This window comes from Blastomyces dermatitidis, assembly GCF_000003525.1.
Source record: "Blastomyces dermatitidis ER-3 genomic scaffold supercont1.1, whole genome shotgun sequence".
NCBI lineage: Eukaryota > Fungi > Ascomycota > Eurotiomycetes > Onygenales > Ajellomycetaceae > Blastomyces > Blastomyces dermatitidis.
This window is the reverse complement of record NW_025544774.1, coordinates 2,047,033-2,059,889: the sequence shown is the minus strand read 5'-3', so window position 1 is coordinate 2,059,889 and position 12,857 is coordinate 2,047,033. Positions and strand designations below refer to the sequence as shown.

Sequence of the window (12,857 nt, the reverse complement as noted above, 5' to 3'; positions counted from 1 at the left end):
ATGATATTTACATTGCCTTGATTACCTGGATTTTACAGGTACTCAGAGACTTATCTCTCATTGACAATGAGATTGCAGAAATGCACTGTGATGTAAGAATCATTGATAGAGAATCTAGGCATATTTGCATATATCTGGTCAGAGATTGTGCAGGCAGAGAAGAGATGATTGTAGACTCACAGAGCTGCAGAAGACACTGACAACACTGAGAGCTTTACAAGAACTGTCAGTTAGAGTCTGTAAGAAATTACTTATGAGAAGACTTACAGCAAAGAGAGAGACTGCACTGCTTGAAGTTAGAGACTGATCTGAGAGAGAAATGAAGTGAGCTGCTGGCCTGAAGATTGAATGCAGTGATGAGACTGAAGAAAGTGAAGATGCAGTTATAAGCAGCAGCACTCTCACTTCATCAGCCAGTAAAAAGTGATCAGAGAAGTCACAGAGACACTCATAAGAAGCTCAGCAGCAGTTAGACATTGTTATGAAGATATTAAAATTAAAAAATTTTTTTATTCTTGAGAAGTTCTTGAATTAATATACAAACATTGTCAGAAATACTCTCTCTCTATTATCTGAGTGAAAACACTTCATGAATGAATAGAGATACTCACAGTTTATAAGAATGAAAGCTGTTACAGAAAAAGAGAAAAGAAGATGAGATTTCATAAACAGATCTGAGATATTTATACTACTCTAGAGAGATTTGCTTACACTGTGAGTGATTCTACAGAACAGTCAGATCACTTTAGTAAATAAGAGTGATTATGAATCACAGGTCTGAATCTTTCTATATGACTACAAAGAGTGATTGCAGACTGTAGACATCTTGATTCTATAATTCTACAGAGTTAATGAAAGAATGAAAAATTCCTCACAATTCTACAGTGTCAAAGAACAATGATTTATGAGAATGAGTGAAAGATTAACTTATAAATGTTTCTCTTTAATGAAGATAATCTTACAAAGAGTGATTCATCTATGAGATGAATCTGTGTGATGATCACACAAGAATCTCATGAAAATAATTGAGAGTTAACTGAAATTCTTCTATATGAAAGATATGAGATGAATCTGTGTAATAGTCAGAGAAGAATCTGTAGATTATAAAGAATCTCACAGAATAAGAAACTGAGTGACAGACTCTTTTCTCTTTATAATGACAAGAGATTTTTTCTCACTGAGATTTTTTATAGATATGAAGAGTTTTTAGTGAGTATCACTGCAGTGCTGAGCTGACTCTATGAAGTCACTCAGTGAAAGGCTTCACAGATGAAGCCTTAGAGAGAAGAAGATATGTAAGAAATCTCACTTCTTATGAATTCTTTATCTCTATTTCTATCTCTCATATAATCAATAGGGCTAGCAGCCCTTGGCTACACACAACTATATAGACTGAAGTTCATGAATACTATTCATAACTCAGCTTGAATGCTATTATACATTTGATCTCTACATTTTATCTTTCTACCATGAATACTTCTAGTAGTTAACAGTACATATCACGCCAAGCTGCAAACACCCGAATAATCGCCTGTGAGCACTTATTCTTACAGATAACTCTTGCAGGGTTCGAATCTGCTCTCTCTTGACATTCATTCCCCGGGGGGAAGGCCGCTAATTGAGGCTTCATAGTAGCGTAGTTAATCACTACACCACCGGGTCACATTTCAGAAGTATATTAACTGAGCACTTCAGAATTTTCTTAATGAATTTGTATTTATATATCTCAATGATATTTTCATCTTCACTGATGAGTTCAGAAAAGAATATCAAGAATATATATAAAGAGTATTACAATAATTACAAGAAGCAGAACTATTAATAGATATTAATAAGTATGACTTTGAAGTCAAAAGTATTAAATATCTAGGTTTTATCATAGAAGCTGGTAAGAGAATTTGAATGAATCTCAAGAAAGTCTCTGCTATTCTTGAATGAAAAGCTTTATATACTGTGAAAGATATATAAAGCTTTATTGAATTTATTAACTTCTATCAGTGATTTATATAAAACTTCTCAGATATCATGAGATCACTTACAGAACTTATCAGAAAGAACTCAGTATTTCAGTAATCAGTAAATACTGAAGCTGTATTTACATAGATAAAGAAGATGTTTATCAACATCTCTCTACTAATAATATTTAATTTCAATTATGAAATAGTTATTGAAGCTGACTTCTCTAACTATGTTATAGAGAGAGCTATATTATAATATAATAATAAAGATATCTTATAATTATATATCTTCATGTCTAAGAAACTAAGTTCTGCTGAATACAACTGTGAGATCTATGATAAGAAACTTCTTACAATTATACACTGTTTAGAGAAATAAGACTCTGAACTCTGAAGTGTCTCTGAATTTGAGATAATCATTGATTATAAGAATCTCAAGTACTTTATAACTATCTGCAAACTCACTGAATGATAGATGTGATGATCTGAGTTCTTAAGCCACTTTTATTTTATAATATACTATTATTCTGACAGTCAGAACTTGATGATAGATACTCTCTTATAACAAGAGTAAGATATGTCTTTCAATATAACAGATATCTGTTGAATGAACTGAGAACATCAGCTTCTAGATCTGAAGATATTAGTTAATCAAGATGAAACAACTTATGACACTATATGTACTTCTTCAATTAGAACATTTTCTCTTCAAACTATCACTGATATTAACACTAATACTGATACTGATATCTCAACTTCTTCTGAACCTACACTGAATGAATTATAATATATAACAGTTCAAACTGATGAACTTTTTAAAGTGCTCACTGAAGCAGTATATCAAGAAGCACTCTGATTTCTCTCAGAACTATGTATAAGAATCAACATCTCAGAATATTCAATCAATGATAATAATACTCTATAATTCTGTAAATGATGCTGAGTCTCTCACTCTGAACTCTTACATATCTGAATAATGCAAGAGATGTATAACTCTTATATAGCTGACTATTCAGGTTATGAATAACTGTATTAAATAGTCTCTCAGAAGTTCTACTGGCCTGAGATATTAAATAGCATCAGATATTTCATCTGAAACTGTAATTATTATTTCTCTATCATCTTATGAAAGAACTGTAGAAAAGATCTGCTGAAACTACTTAATATCTCTGATAAAATCTAATAACATGTGATAATTGACTTCACTGTTAATCTCTCTGAGAGTAAGAACTATAGAAACATTCTGATCATCATGAACTAATTGAGTAAGAGTGTAATATTGAAACCCTGTAACAAGATAAATACTGAACAAGTCATTGAAGCTTTTCTAAGAAGCTTATTCTATCAAATGTATAAATTACTGAGATTTATAGTATTGAATCAAGACTGTTAATTTATAAGTACTCTCTGAACAAGAATCTGTCAAGTTCTTAAGATTATATACTGTCTGTTAACTATTTATCACTCTGAGATCAATGATGCATCAGAATGAATAATTCAGACTGTAAAGAATTATCTCTGTAAGTTATGTAATTATTTATAAGATAATTAATATAATCTTCTTCTACATACTGAAGTCACTATCAATGACTGAGATGTCATTTCAACAGATATAAGTCTGTTCTTTCTTATATACAGATATTATATGAAAGTACTGAATCTTCTAGAGATTATACATTTCACATCAAATTCTCACAGTTCAATTCAGATCACTGATAATATAGTGATAAAACTCTGAGATATCTGTAATTAAGTAGAAGTCTTCATGATAAGTGTTAAACAGAATTAAGAAGATCAAATTAATATTCACTGAGATCTCACTAAATAATATAAGATAGAAGATCTGATATAATTGAATCTTAAGAATATACAGACTACATACTTATCTTACACACTAAATTATTATTATATAAAGTATAAAGTGATAGAAGTTCTAGACAGTTATAACTATTATCTTGACATATTATCAGAGATTCATAATGTCTTTTATATAAGCTTACTTCATTATATCATCACTGATATGTTCTCTTCTCAACTGACTTTTAACTGATAGCTGTCAAAGATCATAGAAGAAGATAATGAACTTGAATAAGAGATTAAAGATATTCTTAATGAGAGATTCTGCAGCTGCAGCTGATAATATCTTATAAAATGAGTCAGTTATAATCACTTAATCTGAACTCTGAGTTCTGTATTATCTGAGACTGCAGCTCTTGACTGATGAAAGCTATATATAATTAAGAAAAGAGAAGAGAATTGATATAACAGTCTGCATCTGATTAATTATATAGACTATTCTATTACACTTCACAGATTTCTACTGCTCTGATTCTCAGTTACTAATTCTTAGTTAAAAATCTATGAAATTTCTATTCTTTCACTCTGAAGTTTCATTATATATATCACTGTATACATGTATAAATATTCACTCTGATTACTGATTCTCATACTTTGTCTTTATTTTCTTCTCTAATGTTTTTCTCTTTGTTATATAAGATCTCTATATTATATTAATCTATTTAGTGTAGACTTCTTACAATTTCTATTTTAATTAAAAATAAGAATTTTATATTTAATTAATTTATATTATATTACTCTTTTAATTTAACTCTGAAATTATTGTATAATATATAGTATATTATAATATACTTAGAATTTTCATTTAAATTGTAAAATAAATATTTTATTAAATGAAATCTGTTATTAAATCTTTGTATATAAAATTTAAAATAATTATATTTTAATTTAAATTGAATTATAAATAAGAATATTTTCTTTTTATATTTTATTTTCAATTTATTATATCTGTATTATTGCTGTTACTTCTCTTCAGCACAGATGTATAAGTAAAATAAGATTTTTATTTAAGTTTTATTTTAAATTTTATCAACTTTTTTATTTTATTTATTTAAACAAGTTTTTTTATTTTTTTTATAAATGATTAAAATACTGTTTTTTAAATACATCTGTTTAATTCTATACTTTTTTTACAGTTAAATTAGTTATATTATTATTATTTTTAAGACTTTTCTCTTTTAAGTTTTTATAACAGAATTTAAAATCAGTTTCAAATTTATTTAATTATTATAAATTTAATTATTTCTCAATTTTTTTAAAGTAATTTAATTAATAAAGAATATTTATATTTCTTTCAAACTAGTTTATTTTTTATAAGGTTTTATCTTAATAAGTTTTAAAATTTTCACTATTATAAATAATTCAGTATTAAAAACTTCAGATTTATTTTTTTAAATTTTATAAATCTGAAATAAAATTAATATTATTTTTAATATAAATAATATTTATATTTAATTTATTTAAATATTTATTTTTTAAAGTATCTGAATAAATCAGAATTGAGTTTTTTATATTAATTACAGAGATTTTCTCAAATATTATTTATATTTGCTTTTTTTAAATAATTTGTTTGTTTATAAATTTATAAAAGATTTCAGTTTTTCTCTTCAGAGAGATATTTTTTCATATTCAATTTTTTTAATATTTAAAAAGAAAAATTAATTTTTAATCATTGAATATAATTTATATAGTTAAAAAAGCATTTTTTTAAAAAATTGTTTTTATTTTAATTAAGAGATCTATTTTAATTTAGTTTATTTTCAGATGTGGCGGGCTGCGCCCGATCAATCATATAGACTATTTCATTACACTTCATAGATTCTTCCATTTCCAATCACTGATCCGCGGCCGCTACGAACGCGCGTAGCATATGCTCCGATTCTCAGCCACTCTCAATCACTGATCTGCGGCTGCTACAAACGCGTGTAGTGTATGCTTCAATTCTCAGCCATTCCTGATCATCAATTCTCAGCTGCTATGAACACGTGTATATTCTTCCACCTCGAAGCTCCACCACATACATCACCACATACATATATAAATATTCACCTCAATCACTGATTCTCACACTTTCTCTTTCTTTTCTTCTCTAATGTTTTTATCTTTGTTATATAAGATCTATAATATTATACTGATCTATTCAGTGCAGGCCTCTTACACTATAAAAACCACAGTGACAATCGACCGCTCCACCATGAACTCGCTCGATTTTTCGAATAAGAACCCGCCGATAGATCCATCGAAAAGCCCTCGATCATACGAGCATTCTGACCCCATCGCCGACCGCATACCCTGTGTGGTGGTGGAGTTATCCAGCCAAACGTGAACCGGACGTTGTTCAAAACTCCTGTGTGGGAGTATCCCCCGTTCTCCCCTACCACACCACAACCCCGGGCCAAAGTGCCATACAAATTGTAAGGTGAAGAGACCTAGCCATATGCACCAATCTTCTTGATTTTGGAAGATCCCTGATCTGTAGTTGTGGAGATATCTGAGGAGCGACCTCCGCGAAAACCCTGTCCATCTTTGATGTTCCAAAACACCAACGCCAAGTCCCACCGTTGTACCGCCCTTCCTAATCTGGCCCATCCCCGGCAGAAAAATACAAAAAGATACCTTGGCAATAATATCAAGCACATAATCAACAGCCACTTCTGAAGTGCAACCTCCGCGGTCTGTCTTCAGTGTATCTGAACATCAATGCCAAGTCTCGCCCTTGTACCACCCCTCTCAATCTAGCCCATCCCCGACAGAAAAGTACAAAAAGATACCTCAGCAACTGTACTCAATACATAATCAGCAGACACGACAACTATAAAATCAGTATACCCTAAGGTCTGACTGAGCCTTTGATCCCTGCACAGTGAGATATATTAAATCTAGTTTTAATACCTCAATATTCAATAGATTCTGCAAGGAATTGAGAACAGCAATACTAGATTTCTATTGAATTTAAGAATTAACTCTATATTGATATAATCATTGACAAAGTCTTCTATTTTGAGATATAAATAACCAGTTCCTCTACATCTCGCTGACAATATTTATATTATCATATAGAAACAGACTTATATTCTCTATAATATCAAGACTCTGAAGAGGGAAAGTCTTGATAGAAGATATACAGTAGTGCATATCTTAGCAGTTTCTATCTCATTCTTCTGCAGCAGTTAATGCAAAAAAAAGATTTTAGAAATAGTTTTTTACTTCTCTTAAAAAAGTAAGGTGTTTTTCTCTGGGTTTTACACAATATTCTTACAAAGAATTAAAAACAGAGTTATTTTCTGTCATAATTTCATATTCTTTTAAATAAGAATTACTTTTTCAGTGGCTGAAGAGCTTTCATTAATACTTAATTCTTTTTTACACTCTTTATTAACTGATTTGAGTTGCACACCTGTTGTGCGAGAAGAATTGAATAATTTAGAATAAAATTAAATAGTTTTAATCAATTTCTCTTCAAAAAATTGATTTATTTTTTGTCAGTTTTTCTCTCAAAAACTGTCATATTATCTGATTTACTATTAATTGATATCATACTTTTCCTCACTGTATCCTAAGAAAGAGATTGTAAAGATTTTATTGATTTATCTTAAAAATCAATTTTAGTTTATTAGATTCTCTTCAAAAATCTAACCTAGTTACTGAACTAGTGTGAAAAAAATCAGGTATTTTATACATAAAAGTCTGCGATTCTTCTTTTGAAATAGTCTGATCAACTTTTCAATTGAAAACAGACTTAGAAACCTCTTAATTGAAACAGTCTGACCAACTTTTCAATTCAAAAGAGTTTAATAAATATCTCAATTGAATTAGTCTGATCAACTTTTCATTGAGTAAGAACAACAAGTTCAAAAGTACACTCAGTTGATGTGAAAAAAGATGCTTTCTCAAATGCTATTCCTAAGATTGAAATTCTGAAGAGAAGAAAGAAAGAAGAGATAGAGAAATAACAAGTTCTTGAAATACAGAAACTTGAAAAAGCAAGTAAAATTCTTGAAAAGCAGTGTCTGAGTGAGATGAATGAAGAAGTTCTGTTAATTCTTCATGCTCAGACTAGACAACTACAGGAAGTGATCAAGTTCAAACTTGGAATTTCAAACACAGTTCAAAAAACTTTGAAAATTTCTAATACAATCACTGACTCTTCAGTTTGCTCTTCTTTCTTTTCTACTTCTTCTTCTTCTTCTTCTTTGAATCAGAAGAAAACATATGCTCAAGCAGCTGAATCTGCTGTCTCTAAACCTGCTGTCTCTAAACCTACTGTCTCAAAACCTGCTCAAAATTCTGAGAAAACTGAGAAGAATACTGCTCATGCCTCTATTCATAGAAAAGTGGAAAAGAAAATGCAAAAAGAGAAAAACTTCCAAATCTCCAGAAATAAAAGACTTATTCTCAAAGTCTCAAACCAGGATATTCTGCAAAGAAACAAGCTAAACTCAAATCTCATTTTCAGAATCAGAAATGAAATTAATCAGCAGTTCTTTTCTCAGTTAATGACTGATATTGAAGTTCAAAAATCAGTTATAGCTTCAATTGAATCATCATTCTTTGAAAACTCCATCATTCTGACTACAATGCCTGAATTCAGTGCTGAATTCCTTATTCAGAATGAGAATCTCTGAAAGTCAGCAGTAGAATCTTTGTTAAACACAACAATTCTATCTGAAAGAGATGAAAAGTGGGACAAATTCATTCTTCATGATATTCCAGTTGAAATTTTTGACTGTGAAGAAGGAATGCTACTTCTCAAAAATGAATTGAAAGAATACAACTCTATTCAACTGAGAAAGAAGCCTGTATGACTAAATTCAATTGAGTTCAGACAAAGCAGGAGAAATGCCTCTGTTCTAGTATATACAAAAACACTTGAACAGTCAAAGATCTCTGAAGTAAGAGTAGCAGATTTGAAAATGAGAGTTCATGAATACAAAGACTCAAGAATGAACCTCAAAGCTCAAACACAGTGTTCAAACTGTCAAAGATATGAACACTTTGCAATCTCATGTTTTAGAGACTCAAAATGTGCATTCTGTGCCAGAGATCACAAAACTAGTGAGCATAAATGTGAAACATGCTCAAAAAGAGATGAAATTTGTCAACACACTCTGCTTAAGTGCTCTAATTGTAAAGAAAAACATGCATCTAGCTCAAAAGAATGTATGTTTGCTCCTAGAACTCAAAAGAACTGGAGAAAAGATGAAGCTCAAAGTCAATCTAGAACTGAAGAGAAGAGTCAAGCCAGTAAACTCACAACTGCAAGCTCAAAAAGAAGAAACTCTCAACTATCTAAGTCTTCAAACTCCAACTCTCCAGCTAAATGTAAACAGAACTTGAATTCTCAAACTCCTGTTAAGATTAGAGAATTGAGAAATGACTCTGATGATAAACTAGATATAATGCAAGCAGTTGAGATTCCTACTTTTCAGAACAGTTATAATCTACTATCTGATAATAGTGATTAGATTCTACTCTACTCTCTTTTAGTATGAATATACAACAAAAACAACAAAAAAAGTTTAAAAACTCTTCAAAAATCACATTTATTCAAAATAATGTGAATAGAAACTCAAATTGTATTTATTCTTGTCTTCAAATTGCATTTGAATAAAAAGTTGATTTTATACTGCTTCAGGAGCCGAATTTTGATGCTGAGCAAAAATATGTTATTTCTCATTCAAGCTACTACTGCTTTTTACCTCAAAAGTCTGAGATAAAGTCAAGAGTAGTGATCTATGAAAGAAAGAGATCAAGATATCAATTTAATCTAAGATTTGATATCATGTCTGACCCTGATATTCTGGTGAGTGATATTATAGATAAAGAAAATGAGTTTGATACTATACAGCTCATAAATATCTATAATGAAAAGTCATTGAAGGAAAATAACAATATCTGGACAATTGATAGAGGATTTCTGAACATAACTCTATCAAGAAACTCTATAATTGCAGGAGATTTCAATGCACATCATCTCTGATGAAATTCAGAATGCAAGAGAGCAGTGAGAGCTGATAATCTGATTGAATGAATCTTTGAGCATTCAATAGATTTGGTTAATAAGTCTGATCAACAAACATTCTTTAGAAAAGACATGAAACAGAAGTCTATTATAAATCTAATCTTCATGTCACAAAATCTAATGAAAAGAAGACTTGTAAACTGGTTTATTGATTCAAATGAGACATCAGAATCAGGTCATGAGATTATTCAATTTGATATTGAACTGAGTGAAAAACAAATGAGTGAAAATCCTCTTCTCTCTAATCAGTATAACTTTGAAAAAGCTGATTAAAAAGCAGTTGAAGAAAGCATAAAACTGCTAAAATCTGAAAGACAGAATGAGCTATATTGAAATTCTGATCAAGATATCTCAAATGAAATGCTTGAGAATAGAGTAAAGCTTATTACATCTATTATTCTAACAAGTGTTAGAGATAATATTTCAAAAAGAAAATCTTCTGAGTATTCAAAACCTTGATGGAATGAGAATATCTCATCTAAAAGGAAAGAATTAGCTACTGCTAGAAGAGATTGGAAAAATGATGTAATATCTGATGAAGAGTTCAAAGCTGTCAGAAATGAATATTTTTCAGATATCAAAAGAGCTAAAACAGACTGCTGGAATAAATTTCTTGAAGAAGCACAAGGAAAGGAAATTTTTAAAGCTTTTAACTATACTAAAACAAGAAGTGTAGCAAAACTTCCAGCCTTAGAATATGAGTTTCAGAATGAATCATATACAGCAAACTCTTTTGAGGAAAAATGTCAAGCTTTCATGAGAATTCTCTTTCAGAACTCATCAGACTCAGATTCAGATTCAGAGGAAGAGAATATATCACTTCTCAACTACATTGATGAAAATGACTGGAAATGGCCTGATCTTACACAAGATGAATTAGAGTCAGCTATCTTCTCAAGTTCTGTTAAAACTGCTGCAGATCCTGATTCAATTAATCACTTGATTATTCAAAATACATATTCCTACTTAAAGAATGAATATTTTGAGCTCTTTTTCAATCTCTTGAAAAATGGATATCATCCTGAATGCTGGAGAGAAGCCACTGAAGTGATTCTTGCAAAACCTAATAGAAAAACTTCAATTCCTAAGTCATATAGAGTAATATCTCTATTGAACTGTTTAGAAAAGGTTTTAGAAAAGATAATAGCTACTTAACTATCTTTTATAAGCTCTATAGATGATTCTCTTTTATTCAGTGAACAAATGAAAGATAGAAAACAGTGTTCTGCAATTGACACTGTTCTCTCAGTTGTTCATGATATTCAAATAGCAAAGCATGAGAGTCTGGTCTCAACTGCAGTTTTTATTGATATAAAGAGAGCATTTGATCATGTTTCAAAGTCAAAGTTAATTCAGACATTGAAGATATTAAAACTGTCACTTTCTCTAATAAAATGAATTAACTGTTTTATGTCTAAAAGAATTATACAACTCTTCTTTGATGGAATGAAACAAGACAAGACTGAGATAAAAAATAGGAGTACCACAGGGATCTCCAATCTCACTCATTTTATTTGCAATATACACTGCATATCTATTCAAAAATAGAAATATGAGAATAGTGCAATCTCTGAGTTATGTGAATGATATTGGTCTAGTCTACAGCTCAAAAACTATCAAAGAGAATTTGAAAGTAATTGAAGAAGCTGCAAAGGAAATCTTTGTTAGAGCAGATATCAATCAAATTCAATTTGATATGGATAAAACTGAGTTAATTCATTTCTTTTCTAGACTCAATGAGAAAGAACTATCTCTAACTCTTTTAAATAGAGAGATTAAACCCAGTGTAAATGTCAAATGATTAGAAGTATGGTTAAACTCCAAGTTGAATTTTAAATATCACATTCAACAAAGAACTGTCAAGGCAGAAAGACTATTGAACAACATAATCAGACTATCAAATACAGAGAGAGGTCTATTCTTTCAGGCTATGAGACAGTTATATATAGCCTGTATCACATCAGTAGCTGATTATGGAGTTCAAGTTTGGTGGAATAATCAAGGGAATTTCACTGAACTCTTTCAAAGTCTGCAAAACAGAGCCTTGAGAAGAATTCTGAGAGCATTCAAATCATCTCCTATTAAAGCAATGGAAATTGAAGCTTCAATTCCTCCTCCTGCTATTAGATTTGAAAAGGCCTGTATGAACTATGCTCTGAGAGTTGTAAAGATAAGCTCAAATCATATAATCAGAGAAAGAGTCTCTTCTTCATTTCCATCAATTAACTCTGGAAATGAACTGGATTGGAATAGATTTCTTGATTGAAATGAAAATAATTCTTCAAAGAAAATGTCTTCTCAACTGTACAGACTATGCTCTCTGATTAAAAATCAATTTTCTTCTTTAAATGTTGAAAAAGTTGATCATGAGAAGTTATCTCTCTGGAGAGAAAAGCTTGAATCTCTTATAGACTTACAAATAAGTGAACTATCAAAAGAGAAAGAATATGAACAGCATTTGAAGAGAATTTCTACAATCAATATAAAAGACTCTATTCTGGTTTATTCAGATGGCTCAAAAAATGAGAACTTGAATAGATTAGGCGCAGGCATTGCTTATACTGAAGATAATATTAATTTTATCTCAGATTTCTGGAATCTAGGCTCTGAATGTGAAGTCTTTGATGCTGAACTATTTGCAATAGTGAAAGCTTTCAAACTCATTGAAATAAAATCTCATAAAAGAGGAAATTGTTTGAAAGAGGCATGGATATTCTCTGATAGTCAAGCTGCTTTAAAAAGACTTAGAAATAGTCAGATTCATAATGGTCAAATGAATCTTGAACTGATCTTAAACTCTGTTTTGAAAATTCAAAAGAGAAGAACATCAAAGCTGATAATTCATCTACACTGGGTTCCTGCTCACATGAATATTCATGATAATGAATTGGCTGATTCAGCTGCAAAAAAGGGTGCAGAATTAAGCAGATCTATTCAAAAAATTGTGTCCTGGTCTTTTATAAAGAGAAAATAAAAGAATCTTGTTTAGACAAGTGGAATGAAAGCTGGCAGAAATAAAA

The 12,857-nt window shown here is 30.3% G+C and overlaps 1 protein-coding gene across 1 annotated transcript; it reads right to left on the bottom strand.

Moving 5' to 3' along the window:
- Window positions 1–5,969: 5,969 nt before the first annotated feature.
- BDCG_00275 (uncharacterized protein) lies at window positions 5,970–6,466 on the bottom strand (the record flags this gene model as incomplete). The annotated part of the gene is made up of 1 exon (XM_045415792.1): window positions 5,970–6,466. Exon 1 carries the CDS (start codon window positions 6,402–6,404, stop codon window positions 5,970–5,972), a length of 435 nt encoding a protein of 144 aa, XP_045271655.1. The 5' UTR covers window positions 6,405–6,466.
- Window positions 6,467–12,857: the final 6,391 nt, after the last annotated feature.